The sequence below is a fragment of the Pelmatolapia mariae genome, linkage group LG12 (assembly GCF_036321145.2).
Source record: "Pelmatolapia mariae isolate MD_Pm_ZW linkage group LG12, Pm_UMD_F_2, whole genome shotgun sequence".
In the NCBI taxonomy this organism is placed as follows: Eukaryota; Metazoa; Chordata; class Actinopteri; order Cichliformes; family Cichlidae; genus Pelmatolapia; species Pelmatolapia mariae.
The window spans coordinates 22,887,214-22,912,137 of NC_086237.1; the positions used below are offsets into that span (position 1 = coordinate 22,887,214).

The 24,924-nt window shown below is 43.5% G+C and overlaps 1 protein-coding gene across 1 annotated transcript in view; it reads left to right on the plus strand.

Annotated features, from left to right (window-relative positions):
* The window catches only part of fam222aa (family with sequence similarity 222 member Aa), a 52,048-nt gene that overhangs the window by 11,327 nt on the left and 15,797 nt on the right, over positions 1 to 24,924 (plus strand). Inside the window, exon 2 of the mRNA XM_063489093.1 lies at positions 16,768 to 16,910. Coding sequence (XP_063345163.1) covers positions 16,814 to 16,910 — 97 coding nt within the window. The 5' untranslated portion in view covers positions 16,768 to 16,813. The remainder of the gene's footprint in view (positions 1 to 16,767; positions 16,911 to 24,924) is intronic.

A 24,924-nucleotide genomic window follows, 5' to 3' on the forward strand; every position in this document is an offset into this window, starting at 1 on the left:
AGGAGCATGTGGCAGCAGTATTTTGGCTTCTCTCTCCCTCAGAAATGTTCATGCCATATAAAAGAGACTGAAATTGTGGGATCACTGTATACCTTTATTGTGTCTTTGTCTCTGCTCCGGTCATAGAAATCCAGCGAGGCAGTGCAACCTAGCTGACTAATTGACTTCCAGGTCAGAGCAACATAATAGCCAGAGTTCTGGTCAATGAAAATGGATATACTTTCCCCTGTAAAGCAAGCCACGAGTGCTTTGTTATGATCTGTGTGGTCATGCACCTGTGCATGCACGCACACATGAGCGATTCAGCATGTAGCTATTCATAGTTTTTCACCCTCTGTGGTTCACACAGTTAACTTGGTACATTTGAAAAGCACACACACACAAAACATTAATAAATTCAGAGCACTTTACTGTCACTATTTATATAAGCTTTAGTCTGGAACTTTGATCTTATGTGATGCTTCTGTGAAAAAATTGAGAGCTTGAACAATAAGGAATAGTTGAAGAGAAGTGTTTGCTTTTTAATTGTGTGCTTTCAAAACTAGAAAGATCTCTGACCCACTTTTGTAATACTTGACACAAACTTTAAAAGTATACACTTTAGCATTTTATGGAAAAAAATGTCTTCGGGGCACTTCAATCGTTTTCTTGCCTTTCTGTCTATAAAGCGTCATTGCACTAAGGTTTTTTTTTTTCTTTATTTCCGTTTCTCTTTTTGATCAAAAATGAGGTCCGCTTTTCTTTACGTGTGGCTGTGTTTGCACCGAGATGAGCGAGTATAAGTGCGAGTCCTTGGAATGTGTGTTAAACTGTAAGTCTGTGTTTTCTTCTGAACAGGCAAATGTGTGTGCATAGGGATGTCTTTTTGTTCTTGTTTGCAGGTTAAACACAAACACTGCTGTCCCAGATTCACACGCAATCCTCCTCCACCTGAGTCTGATCCCCGGGAACTTGGCGACTTGCACGTAGCCGCGAGCCTCCTCCCCTCTGTCCGTTACCCCAAAAGATTCTCAGTTCCTCCAGTTTCAAAGCGCTCGCATAGCTCAACTGTGTCGAAGCACGCCCCTCCTCCCTGACCCCTCCTCCTGGAGACGGCACTCTTGACCTGCTGCCCCATTGTTTCCAGCGGGGATGGATGGGGAGCCGCCTCTGCTGCCGCGATCCTTCACTCAATAGCGGCTCCATCTGTTGACTGCGTGACTCTGGGTTACAAGCGGGGATTTTGCTCTGTCTGTGAAGGGTGTGAACAGAGCTATCTCAGGGGGGCTTCCTGAATGGAGTTTTAAAACTGCAGACGAAGGGTGTTGTGATGCCTCTCACAACCCCACCCTTCTCCCCTTCACCTCTCCACCCATCGTCAGCCCAACACAGCCAGCTGGGTGTGTGCAGGATGAGAGGCCTTCATTGTGCCTGTTCACAGGCCCCAAGGCAACAGGGTCACCTTGTCCCCAAACAAATGCTGCCCTCAGTGGGATTATTGGCACTGTTCGTCTGTGTTTCCGTGTGTGTGTGTGTGTGTGTGTGTGTGTGTGTGTGTGTGTGTGTGTGCTTGCATGTAAAGGGGGAGTAGGTATTTAAGTAAAAGAATGCGTCATCAGGAAGAGGGCAAAGGCCTTGGCTATGAGCACATTTATCTAACATCTCTGCCTTTCACATCAAGACCTATTCAGTGCAACCCGTCTGCATCAGGTTTTCAAAGGACATCACCGATAAAGAAACACTCTGGGCTGCTTTGCTGCTCTCAGTGCACTCCGTAGACCAACAAAGCTGCTCATGTAATGTTCTGCTTCTCTTGTATATTCAGCTTAGAGAGACAGAATATATATATTTTTTAAAAAGGTTTGGAAACATGAAATGGTGGTAGAGTACTGCTTTGGGCTTTCGGGCATGGTCTGTTCTGCAGTTCATCCTCTTTAAGGGAGGGTATTTGTGAACAAAAACGAAATGTGTGGCTGTTTTGACAGCTGGTTCACCTTCGGTAATTAATGGTGAAATTGCATTCTGCCAGACGTTTGTGCTGAGGTCTTCTGTCTTTCTGTGTGGGAGTTGTTATTTGGCATTTCCACTTAAGTGAAAGAGGAAATGCCCGGTGGGATCCTCTTCTTTCTCCTGAAGAAAATTCTCATTAGCTTAAAAAAAAATTCCTTCTGGATGTGTGTTGTTTTTTTTTTTTTTAAGTCTTTTATTACAATACAGGTCCAATCATAGTATTTGTCACATCTATGCATTCTGTAAGGTTCTTCTCTGTTGACTTGCAGTTTGGTTCAGTTAACTCTTTCTTTTGCCCCTATCACACAGGGACAAAAAAAAGTACTGAAGTACTCAAAAAGTTCTGAAGAAACACAGCCAAGCATCTTCCCCCCTCTCTTCCTGTTCTTTTCCTTGTCACAGAGCCACAGATCAGCTTCATCACCTAGAGCCCTCAGGTAACACAGCATGTCCTTAACACACCTTTACTTCAGTTAAGATGATTAAAGCAGCAGAGTCCCTCTCCTCGTGCTTTCTACGCATGTGTTACACTCCCAGACTTCCCCTCGCAGAAGACAAAGTGAGCAACAGTATCAGACTGAGAAGCGCGCGGGTGGTTCGGGCATGGAGCCCCCTCAACCAGAAGAGACGGAACTAAAGGAGGGGGGGTTGTCGAGTGGAATGAGTGGAGGTGGAAAAGTGCAGTGACAGCAGAACGAATAAATTGAAAAATTCTCTCATTGTAAATTGTCTATTGCTCGTGACAAACGATCTGATAGGCGAGCGGCCCGGGTTTCCGACGCATCCGTCCCAATAGAGCTGTGAATAACTGGTCTATCTCCACACTGCTTAGCACTGGCCCCTCACTTAATAATTCATACAGTGTGAAATATTTCCCCAGTACAGATATGCCAAAGAGCTGCCGCTAGCATGCGGGGGCGGTGAGGAGGGTGTCCCTGTGGTGCTAATTTGGGGACTGGTGACGTGCATAGATTTCTAAGGGGGCTTTAGTTTGGAGGCGATGCCTCAGACACATTTGCTCTCCTGTATGCTCTGTCTGCTATTGGAAGGAGCCGAGCTAGAGATGTAGAGAGTGAGAGAGTGCAGATGACATTTAACTTGTGGCTGATCTGCCTGCGACGAGGAACAGAGAGGGGAAATACATTTCCATTTACGCTGACTGAACACAGTTATCAGTGACTGTGGGGACAAAGGGAGGTTGTAAACCTGCTAAGTAGTTTTTGCTGTTTGCCCTGGTGAGTGTTGTGGTCACATCTTTGGCAGCAGGTGTCTGTGGACACCTGGTTCATGTCTCCAGTTTCCTTCAGGTGACTCCTCCTGCCTCAGGCTGCTTCAGGAGCTCAGCAGCCAAGAGTATCTCTCGTGGTCCCTGACCTTATTGTGCCCTTCCCTCAGAGGTCGCGCCATCGTATTCACAGCGACAGTGAAACCAAAGCTGTAAAAGCCTCGCTCACATGCACGCTGAGATGTGTGTGCAGATGTGTGCTTGCATGGGATAGTGTCATATAGCCATGTGCGTCACTTTTTGTGCAACAGTGTTTTGTGGTTTCGTCTAACTCGTTCTGCAGCTTAGGCCTGTACAAACTGGGTTTTTATGGTCCGCATTCAGGCCCTGATACCAATTATGCAAACTATTAAAAATTTAAGGAGGACAGTCTTTTATAATTTAATCCTAAAGTAATAGATTCTATTAAAAATGCATGAGAGGAGCTTTATAGATGGAGCTAGAATTAGTGTCTATCAAAGACTCCAGTCAAGGATGCAGGGGGAATGGGCAGCAGGAGTGGTGGTATTGCCTCATTATTCAAATAGGATATGATTACCATAGAGCAGGAGTCCCTCAGAGCTGAAGCAGAGCTCTCTGGCTACTGTGATCACTAACAGGAGGAGTCCAGCTCCTCGATGGGGGTCGCTGCTTTTCTGGCTAAATGAAAGCGGTTTTAGATTTCCTGTTTTAACTTTCACAAATGAAATTTGACCTTGTTAACTCGAGTGTACTGCCACCGAAATACTTTTCATCTTATTGGGTGCCTTCACCCTGTTGATTCACTTCAGATTGTTTCTTGTCTGTACTGAAAGCATACAAAAGGTATTCAAGCATAAAAACAAGAAAGCTACAGGGTTGTAGCTCATCTTCACTAGAGACAATGAAATCTTATGCAATGCAGTTCAGCAGCTCCACCCTTAAGTCTACTTTTACACTTTTTTGAGGTAGCCCAACACCTGAGCTAGACTACATTTTAAAGTGTTCCTTATATGCTTTCAGCCCGGTTAATGTGAGGGGTGCAACATAATAGAGTCTCCAGACAAATTTATGGCGGAGCTGTTGCATTAGATTTCACAGGTGTACCTAATAAAGTTTCTGCTGAGTGTAATAAAGCTTTTATTGTTGCTTATACTCCTTTGTTTACCCTGCAGAGCCTCCTAAACAGCAAACTAAAGAATTATCAGTTTGTGTTTTGTTTCTTGTTTTTTTTTTTTTTTTGTTAAATTTTTAAAAGAAGGAAGCCACATTTGCAGCGTTGAATTTTTCAGGGCTAAATTTCCCCTTGTTTTATAATGCGCCTCGTACTACCCCGGCAGTGCAGCGAGCTCAATCGTTTTCCTGCATCATCAGGTTTATGGAGTACAGATAGCGGTTGAATTTCACTCTGTTGTCATTGTGATTTGCTTCGATAATTACAGCCGGAGAACTGCAGCGGTTCGGATACGGTAACAGCCTCCCGAAAAGCTCAGTGGTTATTAATGTTCTCCAAGACGTGGATTGAAAAAGCCAATAAAAATTGGAATCCTCATGAAGCTTATATGGATTTTAAGTTCTGCCTCAGAGGTAAATTCCTCGCCTTTCTGATGTAATGGTTGCCTGTTTATGGAATAAATCCAACTGGCTTAATCGATCATCTCCGTGGAAAGGTCAAGTGGAGAAGCTGTGGTGTTTGAAGTGCTTATATCCCATGGAGGAGTGCCAGAAATGTGACACCTCCTTATGAGTGGGTGGTGGTGTGCAGATTAGTGACGGACAGGGTGGCCCAGGGGGATGATTTAGGGAGATTCAGCTCTAAATACTCTGTGTATATCAGAGAGAGAAACTATAAGCTGCCTTTCCCACAATCCCCATTTTCAACAGAAAAGCATATTAGTAGATTAAAAGAGAAATTTTGAAAAAGACTAGACTGAGAGAGAGACACAGAGAGAGAAAAGGAAACAAGGTGGCCACAGCTGGTGCTGAAAGGTGAACAAAAGTTTGGTTTTAACCTCCTGTCCACGCTTTTTGTTTAATGCTGCTTGAAGTTACCAGTTGGTTTCATCCCTCCACAGTCTAATCTAATCTGGAGTGGGTGGCTGTGGGCAGCATCTGTGCTCCAAGTTGAAATAGGGCTTTCTCACTGCCTAATCCTCTATCCAGGGATCACTCAGTAGGGTGAAGACAATTACCAGCCTGCTTTCTCATGCTAATGGAATCTCTAACTAGATCTTACGGAAAGACGGGAAAAAATAGACGGAGGAAGAAGAGAAGCGGGGACAATGGCGCAGAAAGATGACCTAACTAAAATGGGTTTTTAGATTACCATTTAATTATTGATAGAGACCCAGTTGTAAGGCCTAAGGTCAGGATTTGGAAAGCATTTTCCAAGAAAGGAGACAGATTGGGACTCGATTCCGGTTTGTGCTAGGTCACAAAGTTGCTGAGACGGTACTGATGTCAGCGACATATCCGCAGCTCTGTGCCATAGTCTGGCTTTCACCCTTTTTATCACATGCCTCCAGCAAGGTGTCTGGAGTGGTTTTAAATTGCATTAATATGCAGGAATTTATAGATTGCCTCCCTTGGCATTTCTGCAGGGAGGGGAAGAGAGTATTACAGTCTCCATCTGCACTAATTACTGGGTCTTGGCAGTGTTACCTGTCTCTTGTGAAGGACAAACCACGGCACCAAGCAGTAACACAGAGAGCAGAAGGAGCTCATCTGCTGGGGAGTCTTCAAGAAGAGGGATGTCTCTGGGGCCTTTTTACTCTGATATGTTTGATGTGTTGGGAGCCTTGACTACCATAAAATAAAAAAAAATCTCTGCCAGCAGCATCAATAAACTAAATGACTTCGTCTAACTTCCTTCATCCAGAGCTGAGAGAGAAGAGCTAACAGGCTTTACACCTGATTGGAGCGATAGCTGCATGCTTGTGCAAACTGTTGTAGTTAAATATATCGCCTGTTAATCCTAGTGAAAACTTAAATGGGCTCTCTCCAGCGTGTCAGAAGAAGTCATGGCAGCTCAGGGAAAAATCTTAACAGATGTACAACAGTCGTGTTCTCGTTGAAGTGCAGTTCTAAAACCTGAAACAGAATGCAAGTGTTTGGTCTGCTAAATAAAATCACAGAGGCAGCGAAAGAAGTCAGAAGAAGTCAGCCTGCGTGCGTGCTGCTAACTCTGCCATCGGCTCATAGCACAATACTTTATTACTCTATTACTCTTGTTGAGCAAAGAGTCTAAATTTTTAAATCATTACAATCTGCTCACTCTGCCCGTTTCTTTAGCGGTGACACCAGCATCTTGCCTGTGAAAACAGCACAGGGATCAGTGCTTGGCACCTCAGGTTGCTCACTTACTCCCAGGTTGCCAACTTTCTGCATCAAACCTGCTTGCAGTGCTTCCTCAGCTTCCTGTGGGTTTCTCAGGTTTCTGTATTTGTTTGTCAGCCTGTCAGAAAGACTTCTTGGATCGCTGCTGCATGAACATCTTGCTGATGTTTGTGCCATCTGTGCCTTTAGCCAGCAGGTGATTACCAACCGCAGACTCACCTCCCACTCTGTCCAATTGGATTCCCTTTGCTGGCATGGTTGGGGCCAGCTTCAAGAGGGAAAAAGATGACAACAGCTGGATGGCACACATTATGGAGTAAAAGAGAGACTGCTGAGTCTCAGCGATATAAACTGCAATACGGAGAAAATATGTGGCGAAAACTGCCTGTTTCCTTTTCCAAACTAGCTGTGAGCACTCGTGTCATCCTCTCTTTTAAAGTCTTTAATATCCAGCAGAGCAAAAATGGCTTTGTCACACTTGAGATATATCAAATGAGATCAGTGTCAACATTTCAACGGTGCACTATTTGATTGCCTTGTGGGCTTCAAAACACGCTAATGTTATGCATGACTTAGTATTGGATCTGTGACACCCTCCAGTGAAAGACAGCGGAGTTGTCCTTTGGACCATGGGAATTGGGGTCACCTTAGGCCCTGCAGAGAGAGTGATATTTGGAGTCGGAGAAGAAATCACACTGTTTGAATTTAATTATATTCCATTGATTTATTGAACACCCATTAATAAGCATACATTCTGAGGCAGGGCCGTTTTGCATGAAGGTTCTCTCTCTCGCTCTTTCCCTCTCCGTCTTTCCTCTCGCCTGCTCACTCCATTTCATCATAAATTGACATAAGCCTTTCTTTGAAGTTCAGGAGCCAAGCAGAGGAATGACAGCACAACAAACAATGAACAAAACGCACAAAAGACAATGAACATTTGAATATTCAAGTGAGCCACTATAGGATGGTTAGAAAGGGGGAAAAAAGAGCCCTTGTTTTATTGTTGTTGTGTTAAGCCATGAATGGACCTGTCTGGGACAATAAAGGATTGTGTCACATTGGGATAAGAAATTTTGCAACATCAACAATGCTTTACAAACCGTGTGTAATAAGGTTTATGGAGGAAAACAGAAATCCCAGCATTAAAACCAAAAAGCACCAATCATTTTTTTTTTTTCACATATTGCTGAAGTTAGCGGGGAGGGAGCTGGTTTATATTTGGACATGCTTCCTGGGTTTTGCATGGAGAAGCATTCTGTTTGTTTGTTTTGGATTGATATGCAGTTTGAATGTGTGATTAAACTTTAGTTAATTAAAGATCATCCATTTCAGTTGCCCAGTGTTTTTCAGGATAAACTTTACAGCCGGCCTCTACATTGTTCGATAATCATTTAGCTGGGTCTGTGTGTGAAAGTGGTATGAAACAACAACTGATCCTTTTGCTTTGTAAAACAATATAACAAAAAACAACAAAGGGCTGAGACAATAAGAGGGGAACAGGATGTGTTTCCACTGTGGTTTGTCTGACAATCTTAAGCCACACTCTCATTGCTCAAAGTCCCCCACAGGCTTGAGCAGGAGCGCAGGGACTCTGTCATTTTGGAAGAGTACATTGGTTGAAATGAATGAGGGCAGGTTCCCCGTTGGCTATTAGTGCAAAGGACGCTTTTCTAAAGGCTAAAACAGTATTCTGCTTGTACTGTTGTTTACACAAAATAAACAAACCCTTCAATCAACACATAAACTCTTACTGTTTGATCAGTAAGAGCGGTCAGAAGTCGTTAAACTCAAATTATGCCCAAAATTACATTTCCCGTGTAGTAAAATGTTAAATTTAATAAAATCTGTTCAAATGAAATGTATCTGATTGGTATATATTCACATTTCCCTTAATGATTTATTATTTGAATACATTAACCTTTGATTAGATATATTTCAGTTACATTTTACTCAGAAATATTGCTTCATGTTTATTGAGGGTGAAGAAACTGTCTCAGCTCTCAGGCCTGTTGAAAACAAAACCGTTTCGCAAGTTGGCAGACTCTGTCAAGAACAATGTCCTTAACCCCTTGGTGCTCAAGGCCCCTTCACTGTCACATGTGATGTGAAGGTCATACTCATCGTGCTTGGCTTGCTGTAACAGCTCCGCGGTGATCACTTATTCTGTAGGTGTAAAAAGAGCAGTAATGTTAAGCCTTACATGACTAATGCTTTGGTAAGTCCCACCGAAAGCTGCACAGGTAATACCTCGGAGAACTGGAGACTGATTGCTTCCTAGTACTGCGGCGCACTATACATTGTTTTCCTCACTAGCTCGGATTGGCCGTGCTTTACAATGTTTCAGATATGTGGGGACATTTTTTATTTCGAAACCTTACAAGGCAGCGGAGCATGTTATGAACTCCGTGTGCAGGAACAGCTGCAGGTGCAAAGAGTGAGCCAACCTATGCGAGCTGGTCTGCTCGCGGCAACAAAAAATAAAAAATAAATAAATATAAGAATTAAATTCTTGATTAGAGAAGAATTCCCACTAGAAATAAGTCTAATTATCTGCCAGTACAGATACTTTAGCAAGGTTTCTTGAAACAAGAAAAAATGTAGGCTTCAGAAAAGTGAGAAATTTCTTGAGATTAGTGATATAACAATTCAAGTGAATACAAAGCACTGGCATGCATCCCAAGCACTGTATTAAGTCAAATAAATGTAAGATGAATGTCAGTTCTTTTATCGATGGTTACTTTCTTTTATGAGAGTGAAAATCTCTTGAAACCGGAGATATTCTCTGTGAGGTATAAGTGAAAAGCAACACATTATAGCAAGTGATCAGGGATCAAACCGCCAACCCTACAGTTAGTGAATAAATCTCTCTACAAGAGTTTAATTTACCATGTTGCAATCAATACAATGTTCCTGTCTTTAACGTGACAATTGTGGAGTGCATTATAGCGAAGAACAAAAGTTGTGAGGGGGGATCAATACCGTCCAACACTGCAACATGAATTATTGTCAGAATTATGGTAAGAAGTCCATCTATAAAATATCACCAGTGCAAACGGTACCTTCCTTTGAGCATTTGGTCTGTTGTTGATTATATTGTTTCAAATCTCATCTTTGAGTTGATGTATGTTTAAAGGCTAGTGGATCCTCTTATCCAGAAATGTTAAATATTTATGTTTTAAGATAAAACAACCTTGATGATTTTGTTAAAAATAGAAAATAATAACTATACTGGGTAAGGTTTTTGAGGGAGCGTGTTGCCTTTTGCAAATTAATGTGCTGATGTTGACACAACACCAGTATTTGGAATACTAATGTGACTTACCAAATCAAGTGTGATTATTAAGCAATTACTATGAGGGAGGCACAAAACAAGTTCTCGCAGCTAAAAACAGTCAGAAAAGACAAATGAAGCTTGATGTGCATGCAAAATGACTAAACGGGATTTGCCAAATAAGTCAGAAAAATAGACACATTCTTAAAAAGTCTTAATAATCTTTTACAGCCTGCTGTGTAATATTCTCAGAACAAGATCAAGAAGAATTTACAGCTTGATTATAAGATTGCAAGCCTTGGTTAGATCTCATACTTGGGCTCCAATCTTCCACAAAATAATTGACATTAAACCCAGCAAATGGGTAAACATTAACAACCTCTAGGCAGGTGTCTGTCAGTGAACCTTCCTAGAATAGGAGCACAAACTGGTGGAAACACTGCCTGACAAGTCAACTCGAACCACCTTCAGATTTTACTCTCGTATTCCAGTTCATTTGGAGAAATGAGAGTATTTGTAATATGTCCACTCATAACCGGTTTAGATGCTCCTTAGTCTGTCTGTACATACATTTACTATCTTCTGAACTTCTGTCTCTTTTCCTCTTTTTTAAACACTGGAGTTTAGTTGCCACGTAACAGCTCAATGCTTCGTGAGGCTGTTATTTAGCACTAATGAAACGTAGCTCAGCACAAAGATGCAGTAGTTGGCTGTGAAGTCAATTAGTCCTCATTGCTATTATAGGCTTGACATTAGTCTAGGCATGCGTGTTTTGATTAGAGATGACAGACGACTCGCTGCTATTGGACTGCCAGACATTCCTCACCCTTCATCCCATGGGCGAAGCTATTGAAGCTGACTGGAATATGGAAAGCTAACAGCTGAGTGTTTTTGCCAAGTTGCCCTTCATCTGCAGGGAAACCTCTTATAAATATGACTGCTCGGCATACAAGGCCGTATAAGCCCCAATAACTGTGACATGCTGCATTATATATATATAAGGCTCTGCTGCCAATATGTTATTCCAACACTGTATATCATGGCAATAATGCCCAAACTGTTGGCTTTTATACACAATGGCCTTTTGTTGTGCAGGTTATTTATCGTGCTGGTGTGAGGTTGTACAGAGCTGGTGGGTGAGTGCATCCAGGGGCTTGTATTGTTAGGGAATCAGTGGCTGTTGTTTGTGGAGCTGGGAGGGTTTGTTAACAATGCCTTTTTCATGTCCCAGAGTGCGTGCCTGTCGGCAAACGTCCCCTCAGAATTTTTGTTTGTGTGTGGTTTTGTTGTTGGTTTGTCTATGTGGATCAGGGTCGGCGAACATAACCCTCTCATTGTGTGCCACATCCAAATAGACCCTTTTTTTTTTTTTCTCGGATACATGTGAGCATTAGTGTGTGGGTGTTTGAATATACAGTATGAGTGCAAATAATTTAATGCTGGTGTGTGGAAAGTGCCGAGCCGAAAGGGGTTTACTGCCAGTCCTCCCTAATGGAGCCTTTCACTCTCCCTCCATTCATGTGACGGTATGGTGACGGAGAAGGGGGGAGCCAGGGATTAACGGGGTAGAGGCAGTGCCTTGTTAAAGAAAAAGAAAGGGTTTGAGTGTGTCGATTGGATTAACTTGTTTGGGCTTATTAAGAGGGGAGACACAGCAGCTTGTTAAAAGCACTGCATGGGGCGTCCCATAGTGAGACTGCAGGGTCACCATTCAATTAGGCTGAAGCCACGCCCCCCGCTTATTGTCGAGGCTGTCTGCCAGGCTCCCGAACCACTGCTGGGAGGGGAAATTTTCACTGGTGACGCTTAAGACGATTAACTGTAGAAGCTTGATGAGAAGTTTTCTGTAAACTGGTAATAACAGCAACAACAGCAACATTAACTAGAGCTGGAAAATAGTTTATTTTTCCCGCTAATACTGGCAAAACCTGAAATCAGCTTCTCGCAGATAGCGGTGCTGATGTTGTATCATATTACAAACCCTTATTTTGCAACACACTGAATACAAGAAAATTAACAAATAAGATACATCCAAGAATATAAATTTACTGTTTCAGGATTTATTAGTAAAACAATGATCATAATAATAATAACCCAGTGGGAATAAAATATTAAAACGAGAACAAAAAATTATGATAAATAAGCTTCTGTATATGGCTATCACTTACGACTTCACCTGTTTCTTCAGGGAAGGGAGCAAGCAGTTTCACTCTACACAGGTGAAGTGAAATAATAGAAGCAGAGTTGACAACAAGAAGTTATGTTGCTGTAAGTGCAATAAAAGCTTCCCAGCAAGTGTTACAGTGAACATAAGTGAGTGAGAGCGAGTGCGCTGCAGCTGAAGCGTAGTGTAGTAAACACTGGACAAAATAGAACTCGAATGATTGATTGGAGCCATTATGGCCGTAACCAGTGTAGCTTTTTGTCAGAATCGGGCTGATATCCAATCAATACATTGTTAATTATTCCAATCAATTGTTACAAGAAAGCGGTTACAGTTATAGGAGCTACGGACTAGTTTAGTTAGGTTTTGGATATGGCAGTCAAATCTGTTAATCACCCCAACAGCCAGATGTTAGCTTTCAGTCCTGATACGCGTGCCCTGTATTAATACAGAATGTTGCTGCTGGAGATGCAGACTGGCTTATATGAGTGTAAATCCTGTGATACTGATAAACTTTTCATATAGCAGTAAAAGCCAGAGTTTACAAATGATAAATGCTGTTTAAACACAAACAGCTGCAGAAGTGCGGTTCACATTTAATGCAAACGTATTTTAAACCAGCACCCATCTGATTACACACTAAGCCAACAGTTTAGGTTGGTCATGCATTTAATTTGGATAGTTTTTGCCGCTTGAGATATATTTTTAGAGCCATAAGTACCCGGTCCTGAGGGTACTTTAACTTTAATGTATTTATATTTATAACCAGATCAGCATTTTAGCACCAGCAAAGAAATAACCTTTGTCCATAAATAAACTTCTGAAAAAATGAACACTGCATGCCACCGGCACATAGAGCCAGCATGATAAGCACATTGCTGATCTTGATTTCTGATGGTACAGAAATCAAGATCAGCAACACCTGAAATACCGTGTTAAAATAACCGCTGGTTGTCAAGACTGATGAAAAGCGTAATGTGACAGCAGCAGCGTGATGAATCAGACGAGGACTCTAATCAGACTGCACATGTTGTCTCCAACATCGTTTCTCTACTTCAGACTAAAACACAGTCTGAGAGTTTTTAAATTAAAACAAAATCTCTGTTTTCAGTGCCCCCCAAAAAAAGGTAAAGTAGTGTAGATGTTTGGCAAAAAGCCACAAAAGTTTTACATTTTAATTTTAAGATGAAAACCTGTTAGTACGGACATGTCCTGGGTATCAGCTGCCTCACTCTCTCTTTCACCTGGAACATGTATACCTCAAAAAACACACACACACACCGTTCATTCATCCATGACCACCCTGTTACACCCCGCACTTGGCAGGATGCTTATCTGAGCAGACAGCTTTGGGCGCAGGGAGCCATCTCTTCTGATCTCCTCTGCAGTTTAAGAACCTTTTAACTAAGAAATAGCCCTCTGCCAAGCCCACCGCCTCTTGATTCCGGCTTATTCCCTCATCTCATGGGACTGATCTTCCGCCCCCATTGCAAACCCTGCAGCAGCGTTAGCAGAACGAGAAAGAGCCGATAGACATCCTGGCTTTTGAGATATCCCTGCACTGGTGTAATAGGAGACCTGTGAGTGGATTTGATGAGTGAGTGAAGTGCAGGTGGGTTTCTTTTTTGGGGGGGTGGGCGGGGGGGCAGTGAGTGTGTGTGCTCGCACACATTCTTCAGCAGCTCCATGGGGTTTGACCTCAGGAAGACAGGCTGTTTTTTTGGGCAGCTGGACGATGGATCACAGGGTTTTAGTTTGGAGATTATTTCCTGTCACTGATAGACATCTGCTAAGTAGTACAATAACCTAATGGGAGGAGATGAGGGGGAAAGGGGGACATGACAAACAAGCTGAAGACTTGCACCTTCTGCTTCTCTCTTAACGGCAATAATAGGGGAAAATTGGTTCTTGAAATTGAATTGAAAAAAAGAGGGTCTCTTTCAGCAAGTATAATGCCTCCGAATACATTTGGTGAGCAGCAAATGGAGAAAAATGGAGGGTAGTTAGACGATTGTCTTTTATTTCAGAGAGGGGAAAGCGGCAGTGGTATCCCCCGTTAAGACTAGCTTTTAGTCTCAATCTACACCATGTGTCCCTTTCCACTCTCTCAACCACTATCTTTGAACAAATGGACTGTGAGGATGGGCTTGTTGTGAAATTAGTATCCTCACAGCGAGGACACAGAGAAAGGATTATGTGAATAGCCAGTAATGAGCTCAAAGTGCCAGTGTGTTTAGGCCAGGCCTGCCTGTGTGTGAGAGGAAATGGCACTGCAAGCGACCTTTTTTTGCTCAAGCACCTGGCGAGACAGAGAGTGGCCCCTCTCTTCACTGCAAATGTGTGTGAGAGAGGAAGAGGGAGAGGAGTCTGCGGAGTCTAAAGATGCAGTTTACTCATATTTATTAGAGAGATGCATTTTTAGTGAACACCCTTTTCACACCGACAGGCTAAAAGAGTTGTTTTGTGCTGCTTCTAAAAGGCTTTAAAAATACATGTGACTGCGAGTGTTAAGTGCATTATACAAGCCTCGGGGTCTGAGGTCAAATGTAATTTCTTTAAAACTGTTTTATTTTTTATTTTTTTAAAAGGCTTTTTATGGGTGAAAGACTGCATTCTGGGCGGGGAGGATGCATTTAACACCTGTTTCTGATCATTGCCTATTCAAACCAGGGAAGTCATTCAGTGTTAATTACAGGCAGCTAGATGTGTTTGCGTATCGTAGTTCCTTTCTGCATTTTCCACCCTCACACTTCTAATCAAATTTTGCTTGAATCATTCGAAAAGCTAAATGGCTGTAGAACATTTGGATGCACTTCTTAAATCTCCTTTTTTTAAAAGGTAAAATATATGTGGGGGATTTCACAAGTTTATACAAATACACCTGTAAATAAAAATCTAAAGTTAATTACTGCCAAACTCAGAGGAAGGATTTTGTCTATAATTTTCCTCTTTTTCACCTAAACTGTGCCGGGGATGTTCTGTTTTAAGGCCAGATGATGTAGCACTGAAAAAGTAGGCAGTGAATTTGTATTTATGCATTTGGAAGTTATTGCCGCAGATATTCAATAAAAGTTACAAAATTTACTTTGTAAGTGTTTGTAAGTCATAACTTAGCCTGCTTTAGATGATGGTTTTTCACTTTGGTCAAATATTACAGGAACATTTGGTCATTTACAAAGCTTGATCTGTTTGGATTCTTCAATGACTGGTTTAATATTTTGACGATTTTCACTGGTGGTCTGTGTTTTGCTTTATTCTTTAAACGAGTGAGACAGGAGCCGGCGCTTTGCTGCCATTAATTTATCTTGTAATCATTGTAATTGCATTCTTTCATATTAAAATGATAATCTATAAAACTAAGTAATGGACTGATGGCAGGTGGCTAAATGTTCATTTAGTGATTCACTGAGAAAATAAATAACAGGGGACAAGCCTGTGACAGGCGCATGAGAAATCATTTTTCAATAATCTGCCACGCATCATGGCGGGAGACGCTGGCGCTGACAGCATAGATGAAATATTTGCCTCTGTTCTTTGTTTTAATATGGGAGGAGACCAGCCCAGATGGAAACAATAGTGTTTCATATTGATGCATTTTGGACAAGACATTCAAACACAGGCTGAGCTAAGATTAAGGCCACAATCCTTTTTATAGACACAGCCATTATCCATTGTAGGTGAGACTGGGCTGCAAAACTGTTCAATACAGCGAGAGCGTGTGGTTCCAGGAAATGAACGGTATCCGCTGAGTAAACAATAGTGAAGTGAATCTCGATCCTTATCATATAAAAACACTTCTGGAACCTCAGCGGTTTGCTTTAGCTGTTTTCATCGGGCCCATAAAACCAGTAGAAGTAATCAGTCATCATTGTGCCATGTGACACTCATAAGTTTCTAATGAATGATAACCTGTATCTACATAATATATGTAAAACTGTGTCCTGTGCTTTCCACTAGGACTAGGATGTGCTTTTTCAGAAGAAACTAGCAGCAACTGCTTCCCTGTTCCTGAGTGAAGGTGGCTGTGGGGGAAAAATGGAAGTGTAGAGCTGGAGATTTATGGCCTAGAGGGAGATTGATTAGTGCCGTCACTAGCCCTGATGTACGGTTGGCAGTCTCCCCCTCCCAGTCCATCGCATTTGCTCACACACACACATGCAACCATACGGTTCAACACACGGCTACACATACATGCAGACACCACTCAGTCCCCCCCAGGCCTTTCCTGACAGTCCCCCAGAGCTGTTGCATGTTAAGTTGTTGCAGGCAGACTGCTGTTTTCTCAGCATTCCCTTTTTTTTTTTCTTTTTTTTTTTAGCTGTCCATAGATAACGCCATCAATCACCACGTACACACTGGCCTGAAAAGAATGTGTCTCAGTGTGCCTGAGTATTGCTACTTTGTGTGTGAGCCCGTGTGTTTGTTTTGACGATGGTTTCATGGACAGGAGATGCGGTTGAATGGCTTTGTGGATGTGCTGTTTGAAGCTGCAGAGTGACTGGCCTGGACTGTGCTCTGAACCCGTGTCAACTGTGGTGCCCCGATGCAGGTGTGTGTTTATCATTCAACACACAGCTGAGGGGCAGGCAGCCGTAGGCATGCTTTACCAATTAAATCGTGAGTGAGAAACCTAGCCCATCTAGCCCAGAGCCAGTTCCCGCAGCCTTACGAGACACGGCCATGGAGCTGTGACCTCGAATCATCCTGCTTAATTCACTGCAATGTTCCTCTTTTTCTCTTTCTCTTGCTACTTTTCTACTCTAGGTTGGCCGCAGAACTCCCCCGGCTGTTGTACTGTGCCCACCTCGCCATGCTGGCCTGTTTGCAGAGGAGGCAAAACCCTCAACCCCAGCACCCAGTGTGTGCCAGCAAGACCCTGGAGCCACCACAAGCCCTTGGACGGAAATGTAAGTTAACAAAGAGAGGGTGCGATGGAGGTCAGGAGTTCTTGCCTGAAGCAGTGGAATGAGAACGACGTTTGTGTTTGATCTTCATGCTGAAGGACAGAAACTTGTTGTTAACCCTAACTGAGAAGTTACGAAAAATAGACTTTTCAGTTTCTGTTGTTGGCACTATTTTCTCTCAATACTCTGAGGAATTCTAAACAGTTTCATTCACTTTGCACTTAGACCTTGGAATGCTATGTTGTTTGGCTACTCATTGTGAGGGAGGCTGTTTAGCAGTGCTGATTGTGCAGTCGTGGCAACAGGGCCGAACAGACAGTGTTTAACGTGCCTCAGTGGCCCTGGGTGACCCTGAGGGTCTGTAAACATTTACAGTGTCTGGCCCTGGTTGTGCTGGACGCATGTAAAGTGTGACAGCTGCTCTGTTTGCTCCCGAGCACCACCCTCTGTCCACCCACAAAATGGTGTAAAGGGACAGAGATGAGCCAGGGCTGAAAACCGCTAAGAGTGCTGGCGAAACTAGCTCTAACCAGTTTGGGATTAGAGAGAGCTGCAGCGGTCAGGCCTCTGGAAGGTGAACTTCTCGTTAACTTTGCTGAAGCTTTGGATAAGCCCTTTTTGTCTGACAAGTGGAGGAAAGGTCTTTCCTGCTTATTTAACACTCCTAGACTCTTTATTGGCCTTTGTTTACATGGCAGGGCTACGAGCTACCTCAAGCTGATTAAAAGGGCTGGCGGATGGAGAGCAGGGGAGTACTAACCTTGCAGTTTTTACCCAAGCTTACAAAGGCTTAGTGAAAATAGAAGGATCTGGGCTTCTTCATCAGAGGAGCATTGTATCAAGCCTTTAACTATCCCTGTGAAAGGCTTGAAACTCTTGATTGGCGAAGAAATGAAGCACTGCCCAAATTCTTTTTCAGCTCCTCACTGTCCAATTAGCTACTCTTCAGCTCAACATCACTTTCCAAATTCCTCGTGCAGAGGAGAGAAGAATCATAAACAAAAAGGTGACTGTATAATATATGTACTCAGACTTTTTTTGTTGTTTTTTCTAGTCTGTGTGGATATGGAGGTGTACAGGTGTGCGTGAAACAGGGAGGAACAGAGAGATAAACAAAGCCTTGGGTGCATTTGGAAGGGTTAGCTCTTTAGATTAGTGAACCAACCACAAATCGCTAATGAGGTTTTAGAGAGAGAGGCACAGTGAAAGGGGGAGGGGGAAGGAGAAATTGTGAAAATAAAATTAGTGAAGGTAAAGATGAAGAGGAAGGGAGAGAAATGGAAGGAGTCTTCAGCAGTCTTCTTAATCGATTCCCTACTTCCAATTTTGCAGGATTAGCCCACTTCCTCTCAAGGTCCTTTATTGAAGAGCAGCCAGTGGGAGTCAGGACTCAAATCAATAGAGAAAAAGAACAGTCTCCAGCTTTCCCTTTGCCCTCCCTCTTGCTGACCCTTTCTGTCTAACTCTCCCTGTCACTCCCTCTCCTTCTCCACCTGTTAAACCCTTTGATTGAAGGACTACCGCAGTGACTGACTTGAGGTTCATAATGAGGATGTTTGAACATAATAACCTCCTTTCTGTCCTTGGACTGGAGGGAGGGGGTTAGGCAAGTGTTGGATTTCCACCATCGTGCAGCACTTGGCCTCAATAAGGCAATTGTTTGTCCGGGCCTAGAAAGGCTGCAGAAAAGCAGACAGTGGGTCTGGCTGCAGAAGTGGGCACACTCAGGTCACCATGCTGAGCAGGTCCCATGACTGATTGGTCGTGGCCCAGTTTGTGCCAGAATGGACAGGGTTTGTGGGTAAAATGACAGGGCTCTCAACAGGAAGCTGAATACAAGAATACACCCTTGAAATGGACAGTAAGTAAAAGTGCAGGAGGGGGATTACGTGGCAGCGAAGGTAGAGGTGAGCTCTGTCATTTGCATCTGCTTTCCTTTACACAAAAACCTGTCTGCATGTGTGTGTGTGTGTGTGTGTGTGTGTGTGTGTGTGTGTGTGTGTGTGTGTGTGTGTGTGTGTGTGTGTGTGTGTGTGTCAGAGAAAGTGGAGGTGGGGTGGCAGAGCATTGGGATAAGAGGGCGAAGAGGGTTTTAGAAAAAGCCCCTGCATGCAGATGCCGAGTGGCTGCACAGTTCATTGATGCGACTCCCATTGAATCCCATTAAAAATCCCTCATACCCTCAATAAAAAAGGACTTAACTGGCTCTACCATCAGCTGGAAGCGTTCAGATCGGCTCGCCAGACAATCAATTTCCCCCAAGCGCACAGAGCTTAGCAGGAGAAACAGGAGGCGGAGAGCGGGATGTTTCCATTATCACAGCCCGCTCTGTGTCTGTGCTCAGGAGGGTGGGGTGAGGTACTGTAGAGCGGGGAGAGAAAGGAGGCAGGAGCAGAGAGAGAGACGGGGAAAGACAGACAAGTAGAGAAGAGAGAGAGAGAGAAGCAGAAAGGGAGACAGAGAAGCTGGCTTTTCAAAAAGCTATTGACCGCCTGCCCTTAAAAATATCATATTGGATTAGCCTCACAGGGCAGCCTTTTGATAGTTTTTTCTTTGGCCGTAGAATTAAAAGGAGTGCGGAGCATTACTTGAATTATAAATCATAGGCACTTGCTTTCACTGCGCCCAAATTCCGCACATATGTGGCTGCACTCTCCAGCGCCAGCCCCTGTCATTTTTAATTAAATCCCCCCTTATGGGTGACATTTGTAGCTTGCCCCCTCCTTCGTCCTCCCCCTCCACGTCTATCTACCACTGCCCTATATGGAGACATGAAAGGCAGAGACGGCAGCGGAGCCAGGACCTCTCATCGTGTTGTGCCCCACAGAGAGGGCACCCATCCAGACAGATGAGAGAGAAAGGCCCTGCAGGGGGAGAGGGGTGAATGGATGCCACTGACCCTGGCCACCCTCAGCCGGCGGTGACCTCCCTCTCCACCCATCCCTTTCCTTGATCATCCTCGTCGTGATCCTTCGATGTGGTCCGGAAGGTCCAGGGAACACGGGTGAGCGTTAAAGCCCAGCTCTCGGAGGGGAACGGGAGGCGGACCAGTCCAGTGAACACTGAGATGGCTGGACAGGAGGCCCAGCAGCCCCCACCACTACCCTGCCTCCCCTCTTGCCCAGACAGCAATTACTCTGTCACATGTCAGCTAGAGAATAACAGGTCCAGAATCCTTCACTTGAGTGGTTGATGGGGGTATTTTTGCTGGCTATTTTCCAAAATAATATCTTTTCAAATTTCAGCAGGTTTTAATTTGTTTATTCATTCCTTAGCAGTTGCATTTGTGCCAGCATGACATTTTGTAATGATGCAGTTGTCAAAATGGGTGTGCATATTTGCACATTTTGTCCAGGCATGCTGTCAATACTACAGTACCCTTGTTAACCACACAGCTTACTGCCACTCCCATATTTGTCCAATGATTGGATCAGACTTTGGGCTAAACCTGGGTGTTCCCTTGTGTCTCTAACCTCAACAGGGCCTGGTTGCAACTCATGAGCACACAATGGTGATTTATAATTACTTTTGGTGTCACTGTACCTAAGCCTAATTAAAACAAAAATGATTTTCCTTTAAAGATGAACGCAATTCTACTTATGTCAAACACATAAAGCTACTTTTTTTAAATTATTATATAAAGCTAAAGCCACTCTTCAATCAACTGTTGTACAGCCCAGAATTTTTCTTGTAGCAGAGATGTGTACACACACATTTACACAAGCACACCTGCAACCATAACCCTGTGTGACACCACCCGGGAGGCCCGGGGGTGCCAATCAGCCAGGTGTAGATGAAAAATTCCCAGAAGGCTTGGTATCCCAGGTTCATGCTATGTCAGGCCAGGTTCGGCCCTCTTCCAGCTTGATCGACAGAGACAACCTGGCCTTGTCACATACAGCCTTAGGACATGACATAGAGGTACACCTGGGGATTGTAGTTTTCCTAATAGCCCCATGCTTTTGCAGGCAGAGCTGCCAAAGCCATTAGTTTTCTTTGCTTTTAGCTGCTTCTCTTCCTAAGCCACACTGCCATTGGGAGGGAAATATGCTCAGGTAATGACCTACTGCCACCTCTCCTCCACACTTGTCTGAGGCAGTACGAGACATAACAGTGGAATTAGCTGGCCGTATCAAATTGCACCACAATACTTCAACAACTACTATCCAAGGGGGAAAAGGGGGAGTTGGCAAGAAAGGGGAGGGAAGGGACTTTTTTAGTTGAATATTTAAACGTGGTCACTTGCGGCAGCAGAAATAACAGCCTTTACCCTGATTGCCTCAGTACCCTGGAGGTGGCGGGGGCTGGAGGGTGTAAAGCGAAACTGGGAAAAAAGGAATGGAGACTGCAAGGGAGAGCAAATCTGCATGCACTTGACCTTTTCCCGCTGATTGAACTACCTCATTTCTAACTCCCATTTGGAATTCCACAGAGGGTCCACAGAGACTGTCATTATTCCACTGTCTGCAGCAAGGAAGCAGAGGTCACGAGGTGTTTTTTACAGTGCAAGGTGATTGACAGCTATCCACGTCTTCCTCCATAACTCATCCTCGATTCCTATTTATGCAGTTTCATTTTGAGGAATCGCTGGCTTTGCATAGCTGCACTGATTGTGTAATTTGCACTTTTGTAATATTGCTAGATTGTGAAAAGCGGAGAATTTTGAGCCGCAGTTTATTTGAGAGAGTCGGCCATATGATATTAGTTGTACATATCTTACCTCATGCATACCACAGCCTCTTCTGTCGTGTTGGCGTCTGATTGCTGGCACACAGAGAATCATTTCCGGATGGTGGCATCCAGCAGAGCCATGCCTTCCCTCTGCCCTCTGCCTTCTGCTGTGAACACAGGGGGTGAAGCAATCTTATTGCCTTGAGAGGTGAGCTTGAGGAAAAGGGACTCTGGTGTAGTTTTGGTCGCAGCAGGACTTGGGTTCAAAAACAGGTTCCTTGTTCCAAAGCCTCCGAGCTGGCATTTGGGCGTCCCAGGTGCAAGGCATCGACACCCTCTGTCTTCGCCTGCCAGAAAGTGGGGGTGGATTGGAGGATCTGAGCGAGGGTACAGAGAGTGTCTGCAGTCTCTAGCTGTCCCACAGGAAATGATCGTGTCTTCATAAAGCTAAACCCAGCACAGCCTGGCTGTGAGAGGCGTTCAGGAGGTTTGGCACACTCCTGGCAGGATATTTTGTTTTTGAGCATGCACATCTTAACAAAACTTAAAATAAAAACAGAATTTTGGTCCAGTTTTTGGACTTTAGTGTGCGAGTTGGAAGAAAAGTTTGAATTTTTTCAACAGACTTCAAGCCATTAATTGCTCTATTTCTGTCCAGTCACTTCATCCAAATGAAAATACTACAGCAGATTTGAAAGTTTAAGTCAAGATATTATTATTTACACTCTTAAATTCTACTAAACTGGCAATATTTTGGACAAAAGTGTGCTCGTTGGAGGATTCAGCAGCATTTAGTTTTAAGTGAATTAGCCAACGCATTTTAACGTTGCTATTATAATAGCTATTATTGAGATTCACAGAGTACATTTTGATCAGTATGTTGTTGCACGAGTTCTTTGAAGGGTGTAAACATGATTAGAAAATGCACAAGAAGTCATGTGTGAGCAATTTGAAAGTAGCATTGTGTAGTTTTGGTTTGAACCAGCAATGAGCTTTTAATACCACTCCTGTCTTTGGTTTTTCTTTCTGCTTAAGCAGTGCAGAGGTTTTGGCAGAGAGAGCATGGGAGTGCAAACTGACCACAGCACAATAATCAAATCATTGCTCCACTGGGACATTTAACTGCAGTCTGCTGTTTGCTCATTCTAATGAAGCCCATTTTTGTCATTTTAGGATGTTCATATTTGAATATTTACTTACATAGTTAAAGATTTGAGGCCATGGTTTGACCCTAACGTTTTATCCTAGACCTCTTGCTACAACTTCCAAAACCTCTTCCATGGTTCCTTAAAGACTTTAGAGACTATCCCCAAGAATCAGTTTTCCCCTAACCAATCACAATTCAAAGGACAATCTGGAAACTCAGATTGTCAGATTGGCCTTCAAATGAAAGTGGCTTCTCAGGAAATTGATCATGGCAGTGACCAGATGGTGCCACTGATACAAATATACAGGTTTCATTTAGAGGAGTGCATTGAGTAAGAAACAAAACATTTACTTGCAAGAATACAACTCAAATTTGATATCAGTAATAGTTTGTACTGGACTATAGTCAGTTCTTTTTATACAATAAAAATGAATCTATTAAATAATAATGAATAAGAGCCATGGGTCTGCGAAGACCATACAGCAATCAGTATGTTGCTTCTACACTACCTGTTACATCATCTAATGGTGCTTTCACTTGCACTCAAACTGCTTGGTGAATCTCGCCAGCAAGATAGTGGGTGACGATCTACTCACAATGTTCTTGTAATACATTTGTATCTCATTTTCTCTGTTAACTTTAAGGTGTCATCGATCTAATTTACCACATAAACTATGTAACCTAATTTTGTCGCTTTGGTGACGGGGTTCCTTGACACAGTTGTGCATCATTCATGCCAATAAAGCATACTGAATTCAGTTGAACTGAACCTTAATACTTAAAACAAGTTTTTAAGTTTGACCACAGTCCCATAGTTGGATAAGATGGAGCCTTATTGATGAAAAATAAACATTAAAACATTCAGCTTTAAGCGATGGTTAACATTACAGAACATTGCATCTATTAAATCCTTCCTTCAAAAACTCCACTGACATTAAATCTTTTCCAAATTTTGATTAATCTTTTTGACAACGTTCTCATTTATGCATGTCCTTTCAATGGTTCTCTCCTCTCCTCTCCTCTCCTCTCCTCGGCATGTGTACTGCCTTGTTGTCTGTGCAGTGTTAAATATTAATTGGGAATCAGTGGAGGACTTGTCTCCTAAATGATAGAACAGAAGGGCCCAGGCTTGCCTCAGGCAGCCTGCAGGCGCCTTTCTTCTTCCATTTACCTGCAGGCCTGCGCACCAGCACTTCCTCCAGTCTGACAGGCCTGCCCAGGCCCCTCCAGCCTTCCTTCATCTCTCCATCTCTCTCCCGCTCTCTCTCCCTTACCTCCCCGTCTCCTCTGCTCTGTGCACTGGTTCCTTTTCTTATCTATGTATGTGCTTACGATCTTTACCTCTGGGTTTTTTCTTTTTTTTTACTCCAAAACTGTGTGTGTGTGTTGTTGCTGTGTCCATTTGCGTTTGTGCATGACTCTGAATGCTGCTGGCTCTTTGCTGTACATGTAGCCCTTTGAGAAAATGGTGTCACAGCGTGGCATATTCTCTTAAAGACAGAACAAGGAGGGCCTGACATAAATCTTTCAGGTCAGGTTTTTAGCTTGTTGGGTTTTTTTTCTTGGCTCTGTGTCCCGCATTGCTCTCTGGCTCATCGCTGAATGGTTTAATCTCTGTTTCCTCTTCCTGATGTCTCCCCGTAACGGGCCTCATAGTTTGTCTTTCTGTCTTCCGTGAGCTGTGCTTTGTTCCTCTCTATCAGCCTTGTCATCTGGAGAGGTGTACCAAGACAAAACAAAACAACTGGAGCCGTCTGCTTCTTTGTTGCGCTGGCTGGCTCTAACTTGTGGATGACCCTTTTGGATGGAGTTAATTAAGCTGTCGAGATTTGTTTTGGAAATCAAACCAGTTTGACCTGCTGTTTTATTCTCCCTCTCTATCTGTTTTCAGCAGAGCACAGCTTTTCACAAGGTTCACTGAAGGTACACTGTGAAGCGGCAGGGCTGAATGTAAAATGGGAAGAACCTGGGGAAGGAAGGAGGAGAGGGCAGCAGAGAGGAATGGATGTAAATGGAGGAGAGTAGGAGGTGGAGTTGACTTTGATGCCATAGGAATGAGTTCACAGGCTCATGAGCACAGGCCTAATCGCACATGACAATATCGGCTGGTGTGCCAGTCGCAGCACATAACCACCCCGCTGCTTGTGCTGACTCGGGGTATTTGCTGATAAAGCTCTGCTTTCTAGACCATGCTGTATG